Genomic DNA, 25,554 nt, shown 5'->3' with positions numbered 1-25,554 from the left:
TGGTGAAAATCACTTACTTCCTTTTTCCAGGAATAGTGCGACTTATAATAAATCTGTAGAGAGGTCAATTCTGTACATGAAATATATTTCCAAAATAACGATCAGGCGATCAGTGATCGATACTGACGCCAAAAATACAATCAGTAAAGCTTCTGTCTGTCTGTCTGTTCGTTATAGAAACAAAAACTACTCGACGGATTTTAACGAAACTTGGTAAAATTATTCTTCATACTCCTGGGCAGGTTATAGTATACTTTTCATCATGCTACGATCAATAGGAACAGAGCAGTGAAGGGAAATGTTGGGAAAACGGGAGAAGTTACTCCATTTTTACAGCGATACTACTGTAAGGGCTGGATTAAAGAGTTCTAAGGGCGGACGAAGTCGCGGGCGTCCGCTAGTAAACAATATTTATTTCGGGTAGTACATGGAATAAGTGTCCGAAATGCAAAAATATTAATTATTAAAAGTTAAGTGTTTCATATAAAACTTAACTTAAGTCATTTATTTTTTTAAATTTTCTAAACGTCAGAAACCATCACGCTGTCGTCCATTTTGTGACGTCACAAAGTTACTTGATGCACTAAACGTCAAACTAATTGACAACTAGTATTTTTGTCAAACGCTCCGTTTGTATGGGATTTGTCAAAGTGACGTCATGAAACAGTTGAAACATACGTCATGGCCGACAGGCGTTTTGGCTCGTATTGTTATGTTAAAAACATATTTAAAAACTAAAATTTACATGTAATCACGTCTCAAAAAAATTAAAAAAAAAATTATTTAAATTTCTGCCGGACTTTAGTCCCGTGGTTTTACTCGGGTAATTCCCGTTCCCGTGGGAATACGGGGATAGAATATAACCCTTGTTAATATGTATAATATCAGCTATCTGCGAGTGAAAGTCTCTTTAACATCGATCCAGCCGTTCCAAACAGAGGAAAATTATTATTACTTTTTTTTATGTAGTGTTAATTAAAATTACAAACAGACAATTTTATTTATTTGTTATTAGGTATACCTTGTTGTTGATTTCCTTGGTGAAACGTAAAAAAAATAAAGAAAATGACATTAATACCATTTTTATTCTTTGCTCAAATATACATAACGATTTCAAAAATAAAAAAAAAAATTACATGAACGTCATGCCAAAAAATTGTCCAGTGTCAAATGCCAAGTGACCTGAAAAAAAAATGAAATTTATTTTCAAGACTAATTATAATAATTATAGGACAACGGTTTGTGAGCCATGTTAAGTGGTTGTGACCTCTGCCGTAGACAAGGAGGGCGTAGGTTCGAAACCAGTCTAGAGCATGCACCTCCAACTTTTCAGTTGTGTGCATTTTAAGAAGTTAAATATCACTGTCTGAAACTGTGCAGGAAAAAAACATCGTGAGGAAGCCTGCATACCTACCAGAGAATTTTCTTATTTTCCTGCGTGTGTGAAGTCTGCCAATCCGCAATGGGCCAGCGTGGTGGAGTACTGGCCTAACCCCTCTCATTCTGAGAGGAGACTCGAGCTCAGCAGTGAGCCAAATATGGGTTGACAACGAACGAACATTCCAAGTGCAAGTGGAAGGACATAAGAGGAGAGGAAGGCCAAAGAAGAGATGGTTGGATTATGTGAAAGAAGACATGAGTGTAAAAGGAGTGGATGATGAGTTGACGAGTAATAGAGACGAATGGAAAAGATTGACATATTTTTCCGACCCCACTTAAGTGGGATAAGGGTAAGGAGATGATGATGAACGAACGAACATTTCAAATGTACTGTAGACCCAAAGCCGCGGCGTGTGCCAATATAGCCTCGGCAGCCTGCCTGGTCTCGACGTGCGCGCGTGCCGCGTCGTGCCACGTCATGGACGCAGCACGCGAGGCGCCTTCCAGCGAGCTCACGTACCGAATGGCACGCGCCAGGTTACCGCGCTCCACCCAGAACCTTCAACAACCAGTAGTAAAGTTTACCTTACCTTATCAGCTGATAGACGTCCACTGCTGGACATAAGCCTCTTGCATGGACCTCCAAGCACAACGGTCTCGAGCCGCCAGCATCTAGCGGCTCCCTGCAACCCGCTTGATATCCTCGGTCTACCTTGCGGGGTCGCCATTCCAGCACCTTGTGACCCCAACGTCTATCGGCTCTTCGAACTATGTGGCCTGCCCATTGCCACTTCAGCCTCGCGACTCGCTGAGCTATGTCAGTGACTTTGGTTCGTCTGTGGATCTTCGCTCCATCGCCCGCTGAGTGAATTTGAGCCTTTAAATAAAAGTCACTGACATATCTCAGTGATTCGCGAAGCTGAAGTGGCAATGGGCAGACCACATAGTTCGAAGAGACGATGGACGTTGGGGTCTCAAGGTACTGGAATGGCGACCCCGCACCGAAAAGCGTAGTGTTGATCGACCGCCCACTTGGTGGACTGAGGATATCAAGCGGGTTGGAGGGAGCCGCTGGATGCTGGCAACTAGAGACCGTTGTGTTTGGAAGTCCATGCAAGAGGCCTATGTCCAGCAGTGGACGTCCATCGGCTGACAATGATGGTGATGATGATAATGATGATTGTGATGAAAATTTAATTTGAGAACTTTTGTGACACTGGTAACGCGTATTACCTTGCTCTTTGCAGTAAATCGAAAGTGTCTAATTCTGGAATTGCGTCTTTTGTTGAACTGTCGATCTCTGTCTGTGGAATCCCTGATAACTGAAACAAATAACGATAGTTTACTTATTCATTAAATGTCACATGCCACAAACGGTGAAGGAAAAACATCGTGAGTAAACCTGCATACCTGAGAATTTTGTTAATTCTCTACGTGTGTAGAGTCTGCCTCTCTAATTCTCAAAGGAAATTCGTGCTCAACAGTGAGCCTAATATGGGTTGATGATGATGATAGGTACCTTCATAAACAGGAAAGCAGACTGTAACCAGGACATCATGTAGATAGGGAAGGATGCACCGTCTTGTTCCACCAACGCCACTTTTAGAGCGACGTCCTCCATCTGTAGATCCAAGTTATGTTAGTTTGTTATACATCTAAGAGCACACGAGCGGTGCGGCGCCGCAACATTGTTATGTTGCAGCGGCGCCGTAACAGCGTTGGACTGTCTGTTAATAAAGTAATGTTGTGACGCATAGACAACTGAGCGGTGCCGCTCCGACGTCGCAACACACCGCTCCCCGCCTCGTCTCGGTGGTTGCAAGTCCGGTGCGGCGCCGGATCGCATCGTGTGACATGCCACAGATATTTCTATGTAAGACGACGCAGCGACACCGCTCCGGCAAGTGTGCCCTCGCTCTTACGTGTGCACTGTTAAGACTGCATGGGTGCGTGCGTCGTCCTCTTTCGCTGCATCGTTGTGCGTCAACGCAACGCAGGTGTGACGTAAAACGCGATAATCAATGCGACAAGGCAACACAACGCACTAATGAGGCATCAGCATAACTAATATATTTGTACACTGCAAAGTACAGAAGCGTAAAGTCATTACCCTGTGGTAATTGGTCATGAGTACACTCTCCGGGACCAGACCACGTTCGCGCACCGACTGAGGTATTGCTTGTAACACCATAGTGACCAGCTCGTCGCCATCTCCTACATCACAATGGACATTATTATCGTCATGGACACAGTGGCGCAGCTAGGTAACCAAGGGCCCTGGTGCAAATTAAAAAATGGAGCTACTAAACAAATAAAATAAAATTAAACCACTCTATAGATAAAAAGTTTATTAAAATTAGCTTTTTCATAAAACATTTTTTTAAACTATTACTCGAAAAAATAACTTGAATAATTTTTTTCGAAAGTTCGGTTTAATCGAAATTTTTCTGGTAAGGATTCGAGGTCTTGGACCTTTCTTTATTTATCCAGGTCTGACTGGTGGGAGGCTTCGGCCGTAGCTACTTCACCACCCTACAGGCAAAGGCGTAGCCAAGCGTTTAGCGTTCCGGTACGATGTCGTGTAGAGATTTTCCTAGTAAAGTGTAACTCACCTGAAGCTCTCTCAATAGCTTTGAGCTCCTTCTCCACGTTGACATAAGGGTCTCCCTTCTTGGTGGCGGCTAGAAGCGACGCGCCCGCCACCCACAAGTCTTGAGACCTCCTGGTTTCGCGCTCTATCTTTAGGCGGGCTGGGTAGTAAACAATATTATAGGCGAAATGCTATTTTTTTTAAGTTTATTTGTGTTAACAAACAGTCAGATATAAGGAAAAGGACCAGAGTTACTGACATTTTAACCAGGATGGATCAGCGTAAGTGGAGTACCCTTGTCACACAATGGCGCCCTCGCAATGGGAGACAGAAAAAGGGACGACAGCATAGACGGTGGAAAGTCGAGCTGAAGCTTACAGCTGACCCATACTGGAGAAGAGTAGCTCTGGACAGGAAGCACTGGCAGGAGCTGGAGGTGGCCTTTGCTATGAGGCACAATGAGATTAGGGACATCATTTAACTGTACCTATTTAATTTGAGAAAAAAATGTATCAAAATCTCAAAATATAGGCTGTTTTATTTTATTTTATTTAATGTAACAACTTACTGTTAAGTTTATCTTGGACCAGCGCGAGCTTGGCCGCCATTTCCTTCAGCTGGATAGCGAATTGGTGTTTCTCATACGCGACTCGCTCGTTGACCAATTTATTCAACTTCACTGTAGCCTACGAAGGACAACGGGAACCAAATTATGGGAGGCCGTGGCTAGTTACCACCCTCCCGACAAAGACTTACCACCAAGCAATTTAGCGTTCCGGTACAATGTGTAGAAACCGAAAGGGGTGTGGATTTTCATCCTCCTCCTAACAAGTTAGCCCGTTTCCATCTTAGACTGCATCATCACTTACCATCAGGTGAGATTGCAGTCAAGGGCTAACTTGTAATGAATAAAAAAAATCTTGGCACTCAATTCAAGTAGAGAATTCAACCTTAAACTTAATCCTTAAGGTCGGATTTGCTCTGAATTTGGGATTTTATTTGCAACTGGCAAAATTGGCCAGTTTTTAAGTTAAATTTTCTACATGATTTAGTGCGTCCTTTTATAATAAAAAGTCAATGCAAATTTGATATAAATTACTTACAAATGAAACGTAACTTTATCTAGAAGTTCATCATTGGATCGTGACTTTTGACAGAGGGGTAATGTCCAGCGAGGCATGTCCTCAGATAGTTTATTACTATATAATAAACAATAGTCCGGGAATTCTGAAACAAGGGACGGTATTCAAACCCAGGACCTCTGAAATGAGTCCTCTTTCTTACCTCATTCTCTTTTTCTATCAATCTCTTTTCCAAAGTAGCTTGATGCCTCTCCAGTTGTTTCTTCAATGCGTCTTGCGCTGTCTTGTCGTTTTCTTGTCTTTGCGCGGCGTACTGGAATGATTTACGTACTTTCAAATATTATGTTGAACCAAAAACCCAATATTTTTAAACGTTCTCAAAAAACAAAGGTCCATACATACTAAGTGTAAAAAATACATTAATATGAATAAAGTTGAATTTATCGTAAACCCTTTCTTGTCAGTGATCAATGAATCACCTCTATTTCATTCTCTTCTTTTCTTTGTATTGTTCCAACATAGAGGCATACCCTATCCAATAATTCGCCCTAAAGTGCCCTAATTCGCGCGGGGGGGGTGCGACGTGCCTGACGTTTTTATGTTGTTCCGTTGTTTATTTTTCTTATAATTGTTAAAATGGAGAAATTAGTTGCTGCGGAAGTGTTAAAAGTTTTTCAAAGTATTGTGCTACCTTTAGAACTAAAGATTAACTCGCTGTTGGAGGCTGTTCGCGCACTAGAAGCCAAAATAGACGAACAGAATGAGATGCATTCAGTTGCTGGTAAACAAGGTAGTCAGAAAAATGTTGCCAGCCAGCCAGCTGATAAAACTGTTGGACAGAGACAGCAAGCTGCGACAGTGAGTGCAACTGGTTCGCGGACTCCGACGACGCAGCGAGAGCAGCCGAAGGTCCGTCCCGATCCGGCCCGAGCGTTGACGACGAGACGGCGACGAGCGCTCCCGAGTACCACCGCGTCACCGACAGAACAAGCCAAGGTGCAATCGCAGCGGAGTGAATTACCGGTGGCGCCATCTGTGGATGCCGTTCCGAACGTAAACGGGAATTCCATGAATGCACCTACAGTGACATTGTCCGCTGATATACCGATCGCCGAGGCGCTAGACGACGATGCGTTGGAGTTTCAACAGTGGCGAGTCGTTAGAGGTAAGCAACGGAAGGCGCCGATTAGAGGCGCGGGGCAAGTTGACGCTGAATTGGCTACGGTCGAAAAAAATAGGCAAATCCACTTGTGGTCATTAAGACATGATGTTACGGCAGAGCAAGTGCAGTCTTATATGTCGAGAAAATGTTCTGCTGGGGCACCTTACACGGTGCAAAAACTGCAGTTGAAGCATACCAATTATGCCTCGTTTGTGGTGAACGTACCTGAAAGTTTGTTTGGGTTTTTCATGTCAGCGGAAAATTGGCCACCAAATGCAGAGTTAAACGAGTGGTTTCGTAGACGTGAAACCAGAGAAAGTAATGATTTCAACCGGCCCTTTTCAAAGTCACAGGCGTAAACCTCGTAAAATATTAATTTATTACCAAAATGTAAGAGGTTTACGTACTAAACTCGAAGAGTTTGGTTCAGCGATTGTGGCTTCATCACTCGACGTCCATCTCATCAGTGAAACTTGGCTCACTGAGAGTATGTCAGATTCGGAAGTTGTACCAAGTGGATTTAGCATGCTCCGGTGTGACAGGAGAGACAATCGGCGTGGTGGCGGGGTAGCTATAATAGCACGATCAAAATACACACTTCAAACAATAAGTGTCCCGCTGGACTGCGCGTTGAACAGTGAGATAGTTTGTGCCGGTTTATACTGCGGTAAAAATTTATTATGTATATTAGTAGTAACATATATACCTCCGAAATCTAGTGAGGACAATTACTTAATGATTTACGAGAGTATAGAAAAAGTTTGTGCCCATTATAGTGAGCAAAAAATATTAATCTGCGGTGATTTTAACTTTAATTCTTCTTCTTTTAATGTTAAGTCACAATTTGAGTATATATTAACCTTTTGTGAACTTGAACAAGTGAATAATATTTGTAATGACAGTGGCCAATTTTTGGATTTGGTACTTGTTAATGGATCATTGGGCCAGGTGATAGTGCAAAGGGCTGAGGAGTCACTTCTTCCACCTGATGCCTACCATCCACCGCTTGAAATAAGTTTTGAATACTGTGCGCCTGACTGCTTAAATATTAGCTATTCTCCATTCAAATCTATTGAGGTTATAAAGCTTTTGTATAACGCATATCTGAGGAGTAAACTGGAGTGTAATTCCATCATATGGAATCCATTTGAGCATAAGTACGTAGATATGGTGGAAAAGATCCAGAAAAAATTTATTAGATGGCTCTACAGGAAGCAATATGGCTATTCAGTTGGGTACCCCACCATATATCCAAGTCTGTTTCTCCTTGGTATGACCGGGTATGACAAATTGGAGTTAAGGCGTAAGGTAGCTTTGTTAAAATATGTAATAATTTTAATTCAGGGCAAAGTGAGTAATTCTGCCATACTAGAAACAGTAGGTTTGCATGTCCCGGACAAATACGCTAGTGCGCGACGTCGGCATTTATTTGTTATACCGCATGGCAGGACAAAAGTGACTCAGCACGCACCGTTAGCGCTTGCGCTGCGCCTGCTCAATGATCTAACTGGTAACAATTTAGAATTGGACGTTTTTCACTCTCCACCGCAGATGCTTGTAAAAACCATTAAATTATTATTAATGGAGTAAGTTGATGTTTTTCGGGCATTTAATTTTTATGTTTTGTTAAATTGTTAAGTATATTATTGTTATTGATTAATGTTTTTTGTATTTAAATTATTAATGTTTTCTTTCTTTTTTTTTTTCTTTTTTATGTTATTTTTGTAATAGTTTGTAATTTTGTTTGTATTATTCTAATGTATGTATAGCCTGGGAAGACGAATTGGGCAACTGTAATGTCTTCCCGGGTATTGATTAAGTAAATAAATAAATAAATAAATAAATAAATAAATAAATAAATAAATAAATAAATAAATAAATAAATAAATAAATAAGTACTCAGCAATACTGTGCAAAAGGTTTTGCGTGGTCTTACATCACAATTAATGAGTAAACAATCAATCATTCCCTGTTTTCCTATCTTTCTTCCAAATGTATATGGCACCAAATTCTTTCCAATATATTTTTTTATATCAAAATCAACTCACTCAGTAAAAAAATATTCGTGGTCATTCATAAAAAAATAGGCGTCAAATTGAGGAACACCCTCAGGTTTTTCTTTGAAAAAATTAACTAGGAAGTAAGTACGTAGGTACACAAGCCAACTGTGGATAAAAACAAAATTTATCAATACCCTATTTTGAAACTCCTTGTCCATCTCGGCCCTCTTCTGTTTAAGCAGCGACTGCAGCATGTAATCTCTGTCTTTTCTCTCCTTATCCCCCTGAGGCAGCACTACGATATGTAAACACATATATAAACTTAAACATAAGCAATCCGTCCTTTGTCCATGATAAAAGGAACTAAACCGATTTTGAAGATTCTTTTACCGACAGTAAGCCACGTTGTCCGTGAGTGTCTTAGTTATATTTTATCCCAATATTCCCGGGGAACGGGAGCTACCCGGGTTAAACCATGAGGCGTCTGTATGGAATTTATATAATTATAATTAATCAAATATTATAAAGCTGAAGAGTTTGTTTGTTTGTTTAGTTGAACGCGCTAATCTCAGGAACTACTGGTCTGATTTGAATAATTCTTTCAGTGTTAGATAGCCCATTTATCGAGGAAGGCTATAGGCTATATATTATCCCCGTATTCCTAAGGAAACGAGAACCACGCGGGTGAAACCGTGCGGCGTCAGCAAGTCATCTGGAAAACATCCATGCTCATCACACAAATGTTTGCCAGTAGTGAAAATCGAACCCACGGCCGTGGATGCAGAAAGCAGTGTTATTACCACACTGCCTCGCATCCGTCTAAAACTGTCAAAACTTACAAAAACAAAATATTACCTACTTTGACAAAACAAAGAAAACATTGTGTTTCTTACTTTCGTAGGCTCGGTTAGCTCTTTCCTTCATACCTTCCACAGCGTCACTTAATTCTGCCGTCAGTTGTCGTACCTGCAAAGTTTTTTCTTTTTAACTCCCGACGCAAAAAGAGAGTGTTATAAGTTTGACGTGTCTGTCTGTCTGTCTGTCTGTCAGTGGCACCATAGCTGCCGAACGGATGAAGCGATTTCAATTTAGTTTATTAAATGTATAAGGTGACTTGTATACGAGTGTTCTTAGACATGTTTGATGAAAATCGGTTGAGCCGTTTGAAAGTTGTGGGGGTTGAAAGAATAACCGAATGTCTGCAAAAATACTCGAGTGGGTTATCAAATGAAATCGCACTGAAAGAGAATATTGATAATTTGATCGAGAGTGTAAACAAATATGTTAATACATATCAACGTATCACAGAATACATAATATGGATCAAGAGTCTGAACTGGCCAGACATAATTCATTGGAATTGAATGTAAAGGGCGGGAAAATTTATCTTTGCCCGGAGCGGCGATATTCCTGGATCGCGCCCTGTTTGCGAAATACCCGCAAAGCGAACAAGCCTCAGTAGACTCACATATCTGCCCGCGTGATGCAGCAACAAGTCAGGGTCTCCCCGGAGCTGCAACTTGAACTGTTCGTAGTCAATCTCGGGGAACATTGCTCTGTTCTCGTCGATGTATTTATACAATGTACATTCCACCTGAAAATTAACCTCTCTTATAGTAAATTGGTTGTAAAACAGGGCCTACAGCCAAATGGCACTTCGATTCTCTTTCAACAAACGTTAACGCTACGTAAACTAAAAAAATGTACGGGAATGACAAATCGCTAACTTGACCACGTGACCTGTCGGTAACGAATGACTGCTAAGACACTAAACAGTCCTTACTGCGCTTCAATCCGCGTCTAACAACAAAACTACTTAACTTAAATTTAAAAAAAAATTAAAACTAATGACTGGATCATTATCAACCCATATTCGGCTCACTGCTGAGCTCGAGTCTCCTCTCAGAATAAGTGAGGTTAGGTTAGGTTAGGCCAATAGTCCACCACACGGGCCCAATGCGGATTGGTAGACTTCACACTCGCAGGGAACTAAGGAAATTCTCAGGTATGTCGCGATGCTCACGATATGCTCACGATGTTTTTCCTTCACCGTTTGAAACACGTGATGTTTATTTTCTTAAAATGCACCCAAATTGTAGGTTTCGGACCGGATTCAAACCCACACCCTCTGGAATCAGCAGAGGTCAGAGAGCATGCATGAAAGAAGAAGGAACACAGATTTATATGCTTAAATGCAGAGGTGTATCTGAACAACGCGCAACACACATTGGATCCCAAGCAACACTCCATGAGGTGTTCAGCGGCCTGCTTCTGGAGCGAACTCAGCTGGCTGGAGCTCAGACCAATTATTGTATTGGACCTGCCTCGTTAGACATTACTTTTCTGTCAAAGTATATGATCTACGATCTAATGCGATTATAAAAACTGTATCTATGTAATCGATGATTCATAGTTGTAATTGTGTTCGTCGGTTAAAGAGCTCCGTAAAAGTACCTTTTCGTGTAATTGAATGATGTAAAAAAGGGCACAAACTCCTAGTTTAGTATAAGATATATACCAAATCTAAGCTCGTTTTCCTCAGAAAATGACAAACAATTTTGTTCGTGACTATGAGTGCGATACAGGTCCTTCTATAATTGGTCTGAGGGCTGGAGTGACTCCAGCGGGGACCAGCACCAAATGGATCTACGTACATCCAACCTCAGTGGTTAATTGCGGAAAAGACCCAGGAAATGAAGAAGAGGACGTATGTCATTCCCATACATTTTTAAGTTTACGTTTAAGTTAACGAAGCGTTTTCGATAGTAGAATGAGAATCGACGGCCACATGGCTACAGCCCTGTAGCATGCGTCAATGAAGAGCAAAATACATTGTCGACCAATACTGCGATGGAGTTGTCCCAGTGCCATCTCTTTCGTCCCAACGCAATGAAAGAGAGCTACATTTTCGACTTTAGACTATTGAGATACATTTGTCATTCTCTCTTCTTTAGATATGTCGTGGTCTTATTGGGCATATTTGTCTCTATGGGCCTAATAAGAGGGCTCAGAGCCACACAGCGAGCAATGGAGCGATATCGTGATTGTTTAAATTCAAAAATAATTACCAATAATAGATTATGTGGTTAGCATATCACAAATGTTATCTAAACACGAGTCTATTTGAGGTAGAGAACCCTAAAAATGGATTAACCTTTAACCACTGAGCGTCCAGCGCCTTAGACGTATCGTACTCCCATATAAATTGTATATTTGCAGCCTTTATCTGCAGCAAGAAGTCGTTCATCAACACTTTGATGTTCTCCACTTCGTCTTTGGGCCCCTGCACCCCGCACTCGATGTAGCGCTCCAACTCCTCTGAAACAATGTATTTAGCAGCCTCAGAAGTGGCTTACAAACAATAATAAAACTAATGTCGAACAAAGGTATGATTCACAGTATTTGTCAGGACAACTTAATTAACAACTCAATCTGTAACCAAAATAAGACCCTAGAATGGCGGTGAATGACCTTGAGTGAAGTCACGCACTTGTAAACGTTGTGTGTAGGGTTAAGGACGTCCTTTACGATTAACCAACACTCCCTTTTTCCACTCAAGTCACTCTCCTCGCATATCCCAAGTACCTATAAAGAATTACATATCAAAAAATGTGAACTGTGGACGGCTCGAACGCCACGCCTTATATCGCAAGTCGTTCCTGCCAACCGATTGCTACCCCGGTCTAAATCCCTACTCTTACGAAACAAGTCGCGCCACGTTACGTCATATTATTACTTATATTTTATATTATTACTTACTATCAAACACCGCGCAGTTTCACCCGCGTGGTTGTCATTGCGGGGATAAAATATAGCCTATAGCACTAGGGGATAGTGTAACAATTTATCAAATCGGTTCAATAGTTTCAGAGCCTATTTAATGCAAACAAACAAACAATCAAATCTCTTCTCCCTTCGGAGTTTGTAAGATTATAGAAGGTAACAATTAGATTTATTGAACCGATTTTAAAAAATCTTTTACCAATAGAAGAAAGGGGATTAAAGTAATTTCAGAGCCTATTATTGCATATGCTCTGAAATTACTGGACCGATTTGAAAAATCAAACACCGATGAAAAGCTACATCATTAAGGAGTAACATAGGCTATATTATGTAATCCCCTTATTACCGCGAAATGGATAAGCCGCGAAGTGCTGCTAGTCACTTCAAAGAAATAAAATTTAAGTATGATTTCAAAATAACTGCGTTTTCTCAAGTGGTAGGTATAGTTAATTACAAGATTTTAAAACACAAACAAGTTTATTTTAATTTATCTCCGTATAACATAACCTAGGCTGGCTAGGCCTAGACCTGTCTATTTGTCTGGGCTAATCTTTCGCTAAAAAACTGAAAGACAGAGAAGGTTATTTAGCAACATATATGCTAGGTACTTTTTATCCCGGAGTTTATTATATTATCGCTAGTTATACCAATATCCGCAGTTGCCTCTTCTGCGTTTTTTATCGCCTCATTGACCAAGTTGACACGTTCTTCCAACTGACCATGGAGTGCCTTCAGTGACTTTATGCTAAAGTCCTTCATTGTTTCTGGCACGATCTAAGGACAATTTAGAGATTTTTAAAAGAATATTGTTTATGTCTTGTAAACAGTGGCGTAGCTAGGTGACCAACTGCCCTGGTGCAAATAAAAAATGGGGCCCCACTACCATTTAGACTGGTTAGGTTTTATCAACTAAATTATATATATTCATCAGTACTTTTTCATTGTCGAAATTTTCTAAGTTCAGTTCGATCGCAATTATCTAGTAAGGATTCGAGGAAATTCTAAGCTTGGCATTACACCGCCTAGCTCCTGGGTAGATATGCCATTGATTGTAAGAATGAGGACAGTTTGAGAAAGACACGACGACGTTAAACTATTGTCGGAGCGATGAATCATCGGACGGCTCGTGTCGGTAAAGGTGAAATAGAGGTTGAACAGAAGTCTCTAACCCCCATGAGGCCCATAGTCAGCTACCAAGTCTCGGAACCACAAGATTACTTTATTATAAAGCAAGCACGCGTGATGTGCGGTGTAGTAATTGCTCAACGCCTCTGTCTTGCGCTCCTTCAGCCGCTCGAGGATCTCGCAGATGGTCTTCCTCACAACTACCGGCGGTGGCTTCACGCAGGACTCGTCTGCTTCCTCAGGTTCTGATGCTGTTACCAGATATTGACCTAATTATACTAAAGCCATACTCGATGTTCACTGTTCACAAAATAGAAATGATGGTAGCAAACGCATGTAATTTCATAACTTATTTATGTTAAATGTATTGTTTTTTTATAAACTTAATTGATTCTGAATTAATTTAGTTTATAAAAATGCTATTTTAACTATATATACATTTCTAATTTTAATTAATGCTTAAATAATAGTTATACAAATTAAAGCCACATTGTGCTACAAATTTTGTGGTTTGAACGTTACCTCGTTCCTACGAAGAAATTCCCAGAAATTATTATTACCCTGCTAGCTACCAATATCATGAATTTTCGTAAATAAAAACGTTGAGCGTCTCATCAAGATGGAGCTACTCACGGAAGATTAACTTGATAGTAATGAATCGTAAAGCACTCCCCATAACGGGTCTTCTCAGGACGAGCTTCGTTAAAAAAAAGCCCTACTACTATTGTAGAGCCTATAGCATAAACTCAATCAGAAAAATCGGTCCAGTAGTCTTCGAGTAATCGAGTAACATACATACAAAAAAAACATAAGACTCGAATTGAGAACCTCCTCCTTTTATGAAGTCGGTTAAAAAGCTACAATTGCAAACACGTTGATACGTGGCTATGGAATACAAACATACCGGCTTTTCCAGCTTCAATTTCGTCTTTCGCGGGAACTTCTGTAATATGATACATTGAAACATTAATACACATAACATAGTAGGTATAGTCAGATGTAGTCTTATGACGTCTCCGAAATGAGCTGCATTTTTTTCTTCTAAAAAATTTCAGTTAAAATTGTCAGCCGAAATTCGAACCCTGGGCCCCTTTTTCCGTAGCCGTATCTGTATATTATACAAGTGAATAAAAGCCAGAACAGTAGCTACCGCCTTATCAGTCATATCAATGATACGGGGGCCCCCGAACAACAGGGGGACCTTACGTATGAAATTAGTAAAACGTAAACCACAATTTTATCTTTATCTGGTGTTTCCCGCTAAATAAAACAATATAAAAAATTGTTTGTTTATTTATTTATTTCATTCTTAGTTTATTTCATGGTGTTCCATATTGAAACCCAAAAAAAAGTATAACATCTTGTGTAGTATGTTACAACTAACATTTTGGTACCAATTTTAAACTGCGGTAAAAGAGTTAGGGGTAAGTTAAATACTAATGAGTTTTCGGGATTTGCCGCTCGTCTATCAATGGGCCCCCAAACTAATTTTGATACAGGGCCCTCATAAGGCACGCTACGCCACTGACAAGTCTCAGTCCAGAAAGGGCGAATTCGCCGCGATTCGCTCACGCGTATTACGCGTGACCGTTGCGTCCACAAGGTGCGTAGCAACGCGCGAGCATTTGTGGAGGAATTCAGTATGAAACATGGAGTTGAACGTGCACTCGCTCTAGAGTTCGCGCGTTAACTGGACGCAACAGGGCGTCCCTAGTATCTCGACTCGCGCGCAATACGCGCGAATCACGCACGAGTCGAGAGTCTGGCGTAGTGCACGCGATTTACGCGCGTATTTTGAATTCGCGCGATGCTTGTGGACGCGACGTATTGATGTCTAGTACTTCGACAACGCGCGATTCGCGACAAATTCACCCCTTCTAGACAAGGACTAAGAGAATATATTATACAAGTCGCAACGCATGCTTACTCTCTGGCTTGGCTCCCTCTGGCGGGCAAGTCTCATCCTTCATCACAATCTTCGCACAGCTCTTGATCTGCTCCCAGTAGCGCTGCGCCAACTCCTTGTGTGTGTAGTTCTCTTCGAAGATCACAGCGATCAGGTCGTCGAACCACGGCGCGTAAATCGTGAGCCAATCACGGATTTCTGGTGAACCTCTGGAACACAGATTAAAGAATAATAGGCAGATAGAGCGTATGATGAACATGACGGTGTCGTAGCCGTTCCAAATAAAAAACTAATACATTCTCGAGCCAGTACGACACGAAGCAGTAATTTTCAATATTTGTCAAGAAAAATGGCGTCTTATGTTTTTAAATATTTTAAAAACTGTTCACAAAACTAAAGAAATAAGATGGAGTATTTTTATTGGTAACTAGCGGACGCCCGCGACTTCGTCCGCGTGGAATTCAGTTTTCACAAATACCGCTAGAACCATGGATTTTTCGGTAATGAAAAGTCTAATCTATGTGTATAAAGCCTATGTGTAAATCGAGAGTAAAATCTATTTTCATTCCAAATTTCAGTCAAATCGCTTCAGTAGCTGCAGCGTAAAAGAGGAACAAACATACTAACACACTTACACACAAACTTTCGCCTTTATAATATTAGTGTGATAGTGTGATTACGTAATTGTTGTTAGTGTTAAATTTTGAAATACAAATTATGAAAAAAGTTTGTTCATGCGGATGTCAAAAAGACGTTTGTTTTTTATAGTTTTCACCGGCCTCACCACGCTGCTTGGAAAGCATCATTCTGGATCATTCTTTATTCTGTGCTCTTGAAGAATGTACTGAGTTATTGACAGTGGTTAACGCGGTGAAAGTTTTTACAAACCCCGTGGGAACCGAGGATTTTCCCGGACAAAATGCAGCCTATATGTTGCTAAGCCGTATCTTCCTGTGAAAGTCCCGTTAAAAACACAGCGTACGAGTTGGACTCGTTCACTGATGGTTCCGTACAAATCAAAATCAAAACCAAGATCGATGCCACAAAACATGGTAATGACTGTGCGTTGTAGAAATTTAGAAAACTCCTGTCGAAATTAGATTCGCAATTGTTACGATTCATCATCATTATCAAGTTATCAACCCATATTCGGCTCATTGCAGAGCTCGACTCTCCTCTCAGAATGACAGGAGTTAGGCCAATAGTCCACCACGCTGGCCCAATGCGGATTGGCAGACTTCACACACGCAGAGATTAAGAAAATTCTCTGGCTTGCAAGTTTCCTCACGATGTTTTTCCTTCACCGTTTGAGACGCGTGATATTTAATTTCTTAAAATGCACATATCTGAAAAATTTGAGGTACATGCCCCGGACCGGATTCTAACCTTCACTAATGGGCTATCCAGGCTCCATTCAATCCACGGCTCGGAACCGTAACGTTCTTCACGTCTGAATTCAAACTATAATGAACTTGGAAATACGGTTACGATTTCATGAGTTTATGTGTACGCTGACCCTTACGCACGTGAGTTTTTTGTGATCCAGCCATATGTTTTAGCAGACTCAGAAGTGATTACAAAGATAAGAAAACTAATGTCGAACAAAGGTTATGATTCACGACATTTGTCACGACAACTTAATTAACTAATCAAACTGTAACTAAAATAAGACCCTAGAATGGCAGCGAATGACATTGAGTGAAGTCACGCACTTGTGAACGATGTGTGTAGGGTTAGGCCTTTGACAGATATCTAATACTGCCCTTTTCCACTCAAATCACTCTCCCCGCCTATCCCAAGTAACCCATAAAGAATGACACAACAAGAGATGTGGACGGCTCGAACGCCACGAGCAAACTGAATCCGTCCGTACCGCAAGTCGTTGCAACGCGGTGATAACATACGGAACTCTAAAAATATAAAATCTACAGTTTACTAACTTGGCGATAACAGCGAATCCCGCAGCAGTGAATAATACCGCCATCGCTCCCCAGAAAGTGCTATCGTCTTTGGGCGCGGGCGGCGGGGGCGGCGGCGGCGGCGGGCAGGTGTCGCGCACCTTTGTCTCGTACCGCCTGCCCTCATACCGGGGTACGCTGGCACTCTGCACTTGCGACAACCGGTGACGCTGGAGTACACAAAGTTCATGAGTATTAGGGCTCTATTACACGGGCGGCACGTCAACAGCGGCAGAGGCGACTACAGCCGTCACCGGCCGTCGATGCCGTCGCCATCTGCGGCAACCGTTGACGTCTCTCATAACACAGGAACCAATTTTGGCTGGTGGAAGACTTCAGCCGTGGCTAGTTACCACCCTACTGACAAAGACGTACCGCCAAGCGATTTAGCGTTCCGGTACGATGTCGTGTAGAAACCGAAAGGAGTGTGGATTCCATCCTACTCCTAACAAGTTAGCTCGCTTCCATCTTAGATTGCATCATCACTTACCATCAGGTGAGATTGTAGTCACGGGCTAACTTGTAGAGAATAAAAAAAATTGCAAAATGGATACTGTAAAAGAAACTGTAAAAAAATTTTTTTACTTACTGTAGAATTCTAAAATAAAAAATGTTTTTATACATTTTTAATTTTAGAATTCTAAATGGCATGAGCATTTTTGCACTATAAGAAACGAGCAAAAACTTTTCAATTATTTTCGAATGTCAATGCTTCTTTTGACTAGTAGTCCAGTAATTTTAGGCATTTTATACCCCAATCTGCGGAAAAATTCCTAGTGAGCTGAATTTTTGTATACACCTTTATTACGGCGTTATTATGAAGTTGTGAAAAATCGACATCGATATCGTGCCGGCTAAAAAAGTTACAGAGGTCAAAAGGTCACGAAAATCAGTTTTTTGCAAATATTTCGCGACCTATTGCTCGGACGTCAATAGAGGTCATTATAAAAATTGTTCCTCATAAAATTGTCTACAAAAAATGTCTCTTATAGTTTTTCTGTAAAATTAACGGTTTTCCGATCATACCGCTGAGAAAGCGGCAAGAATGCACTCACATACGGTATTGTATACCGTACACCAAGGCGTAAACTCTATTGCTTTTTAGTAATGTTTGTAAATGTCTCTAAATCTTTTATTTTACATTTAGATGTTTCCAGAAAGATATATTTATCGTATAGGGGTTTAGGTTTTTAGTAAGACGTACTATATCTCATTCTAATGACCTTCAATGGCAGATGTTTCGTATTTCATTGTTCCGAGACCCGTCCCTTTATACCTGCTACTGCCAGTTAGACTGAGTATACTCATAGCACGCACTCAAATACTTGATCAATCTACATCAATTTTTTTCAAAAAACCAGGAAAAAACAATGCTGAAACAAAAATATACTCGACTGATAGCCTCAACAAGTATCCACATTGCAAAAAAAATATTCTGTTTCTGCATGCCATGACCGGATGCGATACAACTTCAGCACTTCTTTTTGGGAAAGGAAAATTGAAAGTCATGAAGATGTTTGAAAAAAGACTTGATTTAAACAATTGTACAGAAATATTCCAACAAGAAAATTGCTCTCGAGATGTCATTATCAATACTGGAATACATTTTCTACTAGCTGTATACGGTGCTCCAAAATCAGAAAATTCAATTGATAATTACAGATAAAAGCTACAGCTTTGCTAAATTAACAAGACAAAGTACAGCTGTAAAATTTTTTCATTACCACCTACTTCTTCAGCTCAACAGCATATTTTTCGAGCATATTACCAAATATAAACCTGGCTAGGAAGAGACATCGATCCAGAACAGTGGGGTTGGGAGTTAAAAAATGATATGCTGCATCCAATAATGACTTTATTACCACCAGCACCCGATGAACTACTGAATACAATCTTTTGTAATTGTACAAAAGGTTGTGGCGGCAAATGTGGATGCAAAAAAATTGGATTGAGATGCTCAAAAGTTTTGTGCATTAAGCATTGCCGCGGCCAGTCATGCTTAAACGCAGAGTCAACGAATGATGAAAATGATGAAGATGTAGATTTAAATCAAGAAATAACTCCACTTGACATTTTGTCAGTAGCCAATAACGATAGTGAAGCTGAAAATATTGACAATGAATAAAAAAAAAATTATTCGCAAAAATTTATTTTTTTCGGTATTTTTCAAAATTTTGATACTAAAATATTAATTGTTAATTAAAATAAACTTTCATTATATATCATGGATTATGCCTACGGGGGAAACCATGTAAAAAACGCGCCTTGCATTCTACCTCGAAGGTGGTGAGGAAACGAGTGCATCGTTACAATATAGTCGCTTTCTCAGCGCTATGATCGGAAAACCGTTAATTTTACAGAAAAACTATAAGAGACATTTTTTGTAGACAATTTTATGAGGAACAATTTTTATAATGACCTCTATTGACGTCCGAGCAATAAGTCGCGAAATATTTGCAAAAAACTGATTTTCGTGACCTTTTGACCTCTGTAATTTTTTTAGCCGGCACGATATCGATGTCGATTTTTCACAACTTCATAATAACGCCGTAATAAAGGTGTATACAAAAATTCAGCTCACTAGGAATTTTTACCCAGATGAAACCTAAAATAACTGGACTATAGCTTAGAATAGCTTTAAAATGCATCAAGAAGCAATTTAACATCGGTTACATCACTAGAGCTTAATTAAGTCCACAACGCCTGTCCTTTCTTGAACAATTGCAGACGACCGACAAAATGGCGGACGCTACATTTATAACTGCAGGCGCTGTAGATCAACGGCTGCCGTCGACACATCTACGGCAGTAGTCGCCTCTGCCGTTGGTGACCTGCCGCCCGTCTGATAGAGCCCTTACTATCAACGATATTTTATAATACAGTTTACTTGGTACTCTTCATACTCCTGGACAGGTTATAGTATACTTTTCATCACGCTACGATCAATAGGAGCAGAGCAGTGAAGGGAAATGTTGGGAAAACGGGAGAAGATACTCCATTTTAACAGAGATACTACTGTAAGGGCTGTATATTACGTTCTCTTGATTCGACGATAAACATATTGAAGGTGATGGGAAAAACTGGAAAGCTGGAAGAGCACTCCACATCTTTGCTGTGCGTATTATTTAGATTTTATTAAATACAAGCTGACGCCGCGCGGTTTCACTCACGTGGTTCCCGTTCCCGTAGGAGGATAATATATAGCATATAGCCTTCCTCGATAAATGGGCTATCTAAGACTGAGAGAATTTTTCAAATCGGACCAGTAGTTCCTGAGATTAGCGCGTTCAAACAAACAAACTCTTCAGCTTTATAATATTAGTATAGATTTCGATGAAGCTTTTTTCAACTACTAGGTACATTAAATACCATGAGGCTAGTGATTTTCAGATAGCATGGGTACGGTGACAGTTTCCTTATGACATCCATAATACGTAAAATTATCGCAAAACACCAAACTTTCAAGAGCGAAACGAACTGTCACCCGCACCATGCTATACGAAGTGAACTGTAGTCGAATCGAGGCCCTATGTTGTCCAATCTGCCTTATGGATCCTGTGTTCGTTCTACACAGGGATCTCTTAAACTGTTCCAAGCTTTTAGCTGGTACTCAAGCCAGCTCTAGTCTCTCTCTCAACTCTCTACAGCTTTGTACTTGTACCGAATCGTAAATCTATGGCTTTTCTACACTTACCGTTAATAATCTCGCCGTCCATAACCAGGTTTTTATTTTTAGCATTGTTGTAAATTAATGACGCTGTCAAACATTCTTCTTCTGGTTCTTTGACAACTGTGACTTGCTATTACAAAGAAAAACAACACAAAAATAAAAGATTTGTTTAAAAAGAGCCAGTATCTTGAAACTGTCATAAAGCCTTATTGGCCAGAGATTTTTTATTTTTGACGCGACTTCGTTCGCGTGGTATTTAGTTTTTTAAAAATCCCTCGGGAACCATGTGGTAATCCAGGCTATAATATATCTCAATACCAAATTTCAGCTAATTCAGTTTAGTAGTTAAGGTGTGAAAGAGTAACAAACATTCATATCATCAAAATCATCGCGAAGCTCGGGAACCATGAATTTTTTCAGGATAAAAAGTAGCATATGTGTTAATCCAGAGTAAAATTTCAGCCAAATCGCTTCAGTAGTAGCGGCGTTAAAGAGTAACAAACATAAAAACATACATCCAAACATCCATACAAACTTTCGCGTTTATAATATTAGTAGGATAGGATAGCATAAATATTGTTTAAATAATATAAACCCCTTTTGGAGAGGGGACGGAATGTCCCCCTCCAAAAGGTTTCTGATTTAAATAATATCAAGAAACAAACTAAACAGAAAAAAAACATGAAAATCGGAGCTGTTTCTGAGCAGGTCGAGGGTAAATGCTCTATTGATTCGGCTATTAGTAGCGACTCATTTCATTCCAGAATATGTAACTTACAATAACATCGACGAAGAAAAAGCTCAGAAACTTAAATTAATTAATAAAATAGGCACCCATCGATCAGAGGAGCTTAGATGTTGGCATGCTTGCTTGAAGGATTTTCTTTTTTAAAATCTTAATCTATAGTCTATACGTCCGATTTTTTAAGCTTTCACGTTGATGATACGCTTAATTAATAGCTTTTTAAATATTTATTAATTTGGATCGTACCGCGATGCAAGAACCAGCCCATGACTAAGGGCCCCGTATGGGTTCGAAACTAGTCGGGCATACACCGAACTAATATCACGTGAGTTTTAGTCGTGTTTCATAATCAATTAATATGAATAACACTCACGATAGTTTAAATTCTAAAATTTATTAATATATTACAATAATTCTGGTTTTCAGAATTGTTTATTACTAAGTTTAGTTTTTATTGACTTTAGTTCCAGATAAGTCTGTTAAAACCATAGATTTACGATTCGGTACAAGTCAAAACTAATATATTATCTAATTATCAACATCATTATCAACCCATATTCGGCTCACTGCTGAGCTCAGATTGAGAGGGGTTAGGCCACTAATCCACCACGCTGGCCCAATGCAATCCGCATTAGGCCAGCGTGGTGGATTAGTGACTGAAGTGAGTAAAGACTTCACACACGCAGAAAATTAAGAAAATTCTCTGGTGTGCAGGTTTCCTCACGATGTTTTCCTTCACCGTTAGAGACGCGTGATATTTAATTTCTTAAAATGCACACAACTGAAAAGTTGGAGGTGCATGCCCCGGACCGGATTCGAACCTACGCTTACCAGAATCGAAGGCAGAGGTCATACCCACTGGGCTCTCACGGCTCTATTATGTAATTATAAAACTGAATACGTTCATCTTTTGATTGTACCAATATGTTTTCTGTGATTGTACCTACATTTAAAGAAGCTTTTTGAGCATTCATGCCAAATTGTACCAACGGTACATAGAACAATGTCGAAACAAATTCCACGCAAAACAAGTCGTAATAGGCGTCTATTAATAGCGATCGAGCAAAGGAAAATTGTATGATATTTTCCGCCGGGATGCTGTGACCTTTGTGTGTCTACGTAACACATGCCTGCCTAAGGTTACATTTCGAGGTTTTCTTCTTTTAATTCTTCACAAGTTAGCCCTTGACTACAATCTCACGTGATGGTAAGTGATGATGCAATCTAAGATGAAAGCGGCTCCTTACTTGTAAGGAGGAGGATATTTCTTATGCCGATTCTTTCTCGAACCATATCTATCAATTTTGATATAATGACCTAAATCTTTCGGGAATTTTCCGAGATTTATAACAGCAACTTGTTGTGTGGGTGTGCCTCCTGCTGCCTACACGTGACCCACCTGTTACTGGGCGCTTCCCTCGACGAGCTCGCCCAGGAGACTGCGCGCGCACTCTCGACAAATCAATATTTTGTAACGAATGTACAGCATCCTTTGTTTGTAGACAAATTCACCCCAGCTTCCGACTGGAGCGCTCATCTCATCAACGGCAGAAGACTCGACGGGAACGCCATGTCGACCTTTGTGTCCCAAGAGAGGCTGACCCAAGCCATCGACGCGGTGGTCCGCGAGGCGGGGGAAAGGAACCCGGGGGGCGACCCGGAGAAGGTGGAGATGCAGATCGTGCTGAAAACCCCCGACGTGCTGGACAAGCGGCCCTTGAAGGTGTGCGTGCTGGGCGACCAGCAGCACTGCGAGGAGGCGCGCGGCCTCGACGTGCCGTGCATGGACGTCGAGGCGCTGGAGAAGCTGAACAAGAGCTGTAAGCTCGTGAAGAAGCTGGCCAAGAAGTACGACGCGTTCCTCGCTTCCGAGTCGATCATCAAGCAGATCCCGCGCCTGCTGGGGCCCGGGCTCAACAAGGCCGGCAAGTTCCCCAGCCCGCTGTCCCACCAGGAGTCCCTGTCGCAGAAGATCGAGGAGATGAACGCCGGCGTGAAGTGCGAGCCGCAGAGGGAGCTGCGCGTGTCGCTGTTGGTCGGGCGCTCGGACATGGACGCGGACGAGCTGACGCGCAGCATGTGCGAGTCCGTGGTCAACCTGCAGGCGCTGCTGAAGAGGGAATGCAGGGACGTGCGCCCGCTGCAGATGCAGGCGCAGTCCGGCACGCCGCAGCGATTGTACTAGCCATAACGTGCGATCCGATACAATTGTCTAATACACTTGTAATATGTATTTATCCAGAAAATAAATAGTTTATCTGTAAATGTTCTTGCAATCATTATATTACTAACATCATTTACAGAGAGATATTTTATCACATCTCAACATTTATGACTACCAGGCTTATTTACTAACTTTGCCGTATGTTAGGTACGAAATTGAAATTCTTAGTAACAGATGTTAACCGGTAGTACCTACTGCGGGGCAAAGTCACTAATAGAATTTGGCTAATTTAAAAAAAAATCGGAGGACATTCTCAAAATTATACAGTAAATATCGGAATATATATATATATTTTATATAATGGGCAGTAATTTTTTCACAAGTCTGCTTTTTAACAGCTTTATAACTTTTGAGGAGGTTCTCAGTTCAACGCGTGCGTTTTTTTATGTTTGTTACTATGTATCATATGTTCAACCCGAACCAGTAGTTCAATCTGACGATTCTGACTGAGATTAGCGCGTTCAATCAAACAAACACACATACAAACTAAGAAACAAACTCTTCAGCTTTATTAACCGACTTCCAAAAAGGAGGAGGTTCTACGTTCGGCTGTATGTATGTTTTTTTTGTTATGTATGTCCAGCGATAATTCCGTCATTTATGGACCGATTCTTCTTTTGTTTTGAAGAGTCGATTCCAGGGTGGTCCCATTTTTTTCATGTCACGATCTGATGATGAAATCCTAGAGAAATTGAGGGAAACTTTCGAAAATTGTAGAGACAGCTAGTGCGTTTGTTAGTGTTTCCATAAGCTATTTTAAACCACTACAATTTTATGAAGGTCTGGAGTTGGTCTGATGATGGAGCCGAAACACAGACGATGGAACTCGTTAACGATTTACAACAGTTATCTTTTGTTTGGGCTTGATTAATTTGTATGGATAAGAACTTTTCACCTACATAGGTTGTGACTGTATTAAGGGTCTGGTGATGAAGACGAGGGACAGTGAATAGAACTCCTCGACGGTCCACAGTAGCTACCTTGTTTTTTGGACTTTATAAATTTGTATTGATGAGAACTTTTCACCTAGATAGGTTGTGACTGTATTAAGGGTCTGGTGATGAAGACGAGGGACAGTGAATAGAACTCCTCGACGGTTCGCAGCAGCTACCTTGTGTTTGGACTTTATAAATTTGTATTGATGAGAACTTTCCACCTAGATGGGTTCTGTATTAGGGGTCTGGTGGTCAGAAAAAGCCTTGTAATAAAATTTTGTTCCCATCGGAACTACGAGTAGGAAGTTGTTTGTTGTCAGAGAAATATGTCAGAGGTCATTTATGAAAATTCGACTCCTAAGGAGTAAACTCCAAAAAAATCGGTTTACTGACGATACTTGAACGTGACAACGTCTTAAGAAAATACTGATGGAACTATTGCGTTTTTCAAAAGAAAATGTTCGTAAAATACTGTTTAATAATCTTCATGGACCAAAATATACTTTACTAGCGGACGCCCGCGACTTCGTCCGCGTGAAACTCGATGTAAACTTTCAACTACCTCTACCCTACCCCTACCCTACCGTACACCTACCCTATCCCTACCCTATCCATACCCTATCCCTACCCTATCCCTACCCTACCCCTACCCTACTCCTACCCTAGATAGAATTTTTAAATAAAAAAATTATTGCTGTGCCTCACTCGACATAGATAGGTATAGTGTGTCGCGGACTTTTTTGTAGATATTTATAAGATCTACAATTAATTAGAACATTTATGATTATATCTTTTATAGTTTAGGCAGCGTACGCAAAATAAGTTACTTTTCTAATTGATTTTTTACACCTTGTGTCAAAAAAAACCCAAATATAAATAAAATTTAGCCTATGTTACTTGTGGATAATGTAGCTTTTGAATGGTGAAAGAATTTTTAACATCGGTTCAGTAGTTTTTGAGCCTATTCATTACAAACAAACAAACATACAAACAA

At 40.5% G+C, this 25,554-nt stretch overlaps 2 protein-coding genes across 2 annotated transcripts; one reads left to right on the top strand and one right to left on the bottom strand.

Moving 5' to 3' along the window:
- Positions 1–1,081: 1,081 nt before the first annotated feature.
- LOC112052418 (MICOS complex subunit Mic60-like) lies at positions 1,082–20,093 on the bottom strand. The gene is made up of 18 exons (XM_052888901.1): positions 20,022–20,093; positions 16,969–17,156; positions 15,050–15,237; positions 14,027–14,065; positions 13,216–13,373; positions 12,645–12,771; positions 11,369–11,532; positions 9,683–9,808; positions 9,108–9,180; positions 8,409–8,509; positions 5,119–5,365; positions 4,539–4,649; positions 3,993–4,130; positions 3,491–3,594; positions 2,900–3,001; positions 2,614–2,702; positions 1,759–1,939; positions 1,082–1,182 (listed from the first exon to the last, which is right to left on the bottom strand). Exons 1-17 carry the CDS (start codon positions 20,091–20,093, stop codon positions 1,762–1,764), a joined length of 2,205 nt encoding a protein of 734 aa, XP_052744861.1. The 3' UTR covers positions 1,082–1,182; positions 1,759–1,761.
- Positions 20,094–22,749: 2,656 nt separating this feature from the next.
- On the top strand, positions 22,750–23,666 carry LOC112052414 (60S ribosomal protein L10a-like). The gene has a single exon (XM_024091470.2). It carries the CDS (start codon positions 22,972–22,974, stop codon positions 23,584–23,586), a length of 615 nt encoding a protein of 204 aa, XP_023947238.1. The 5' UTR covers positions 22,750–22,971; the 3' UTR covers positions 23,587–23,666.
- Positions 23,667–25,554: the final 1,888 nt, after the last annotated feature.

This window comes from Bicyclus anynana, chromosome 24 (assembly GCF_947172395.1).
Source record: "Bicyclus anynana chromosome 24, ilBicAnyn1.1, whole genome shotgun sequence".
Taxonomy (NCBI): Eukaryota; Metazoa; Arthropoda; class Insecta; order Lepidoptera; family Nymphalidae; genus Bicyclus; species Bicyclus anynana.
This window is presented reverse-complemented; position numbering and strand designations above follow the sequence as displayed.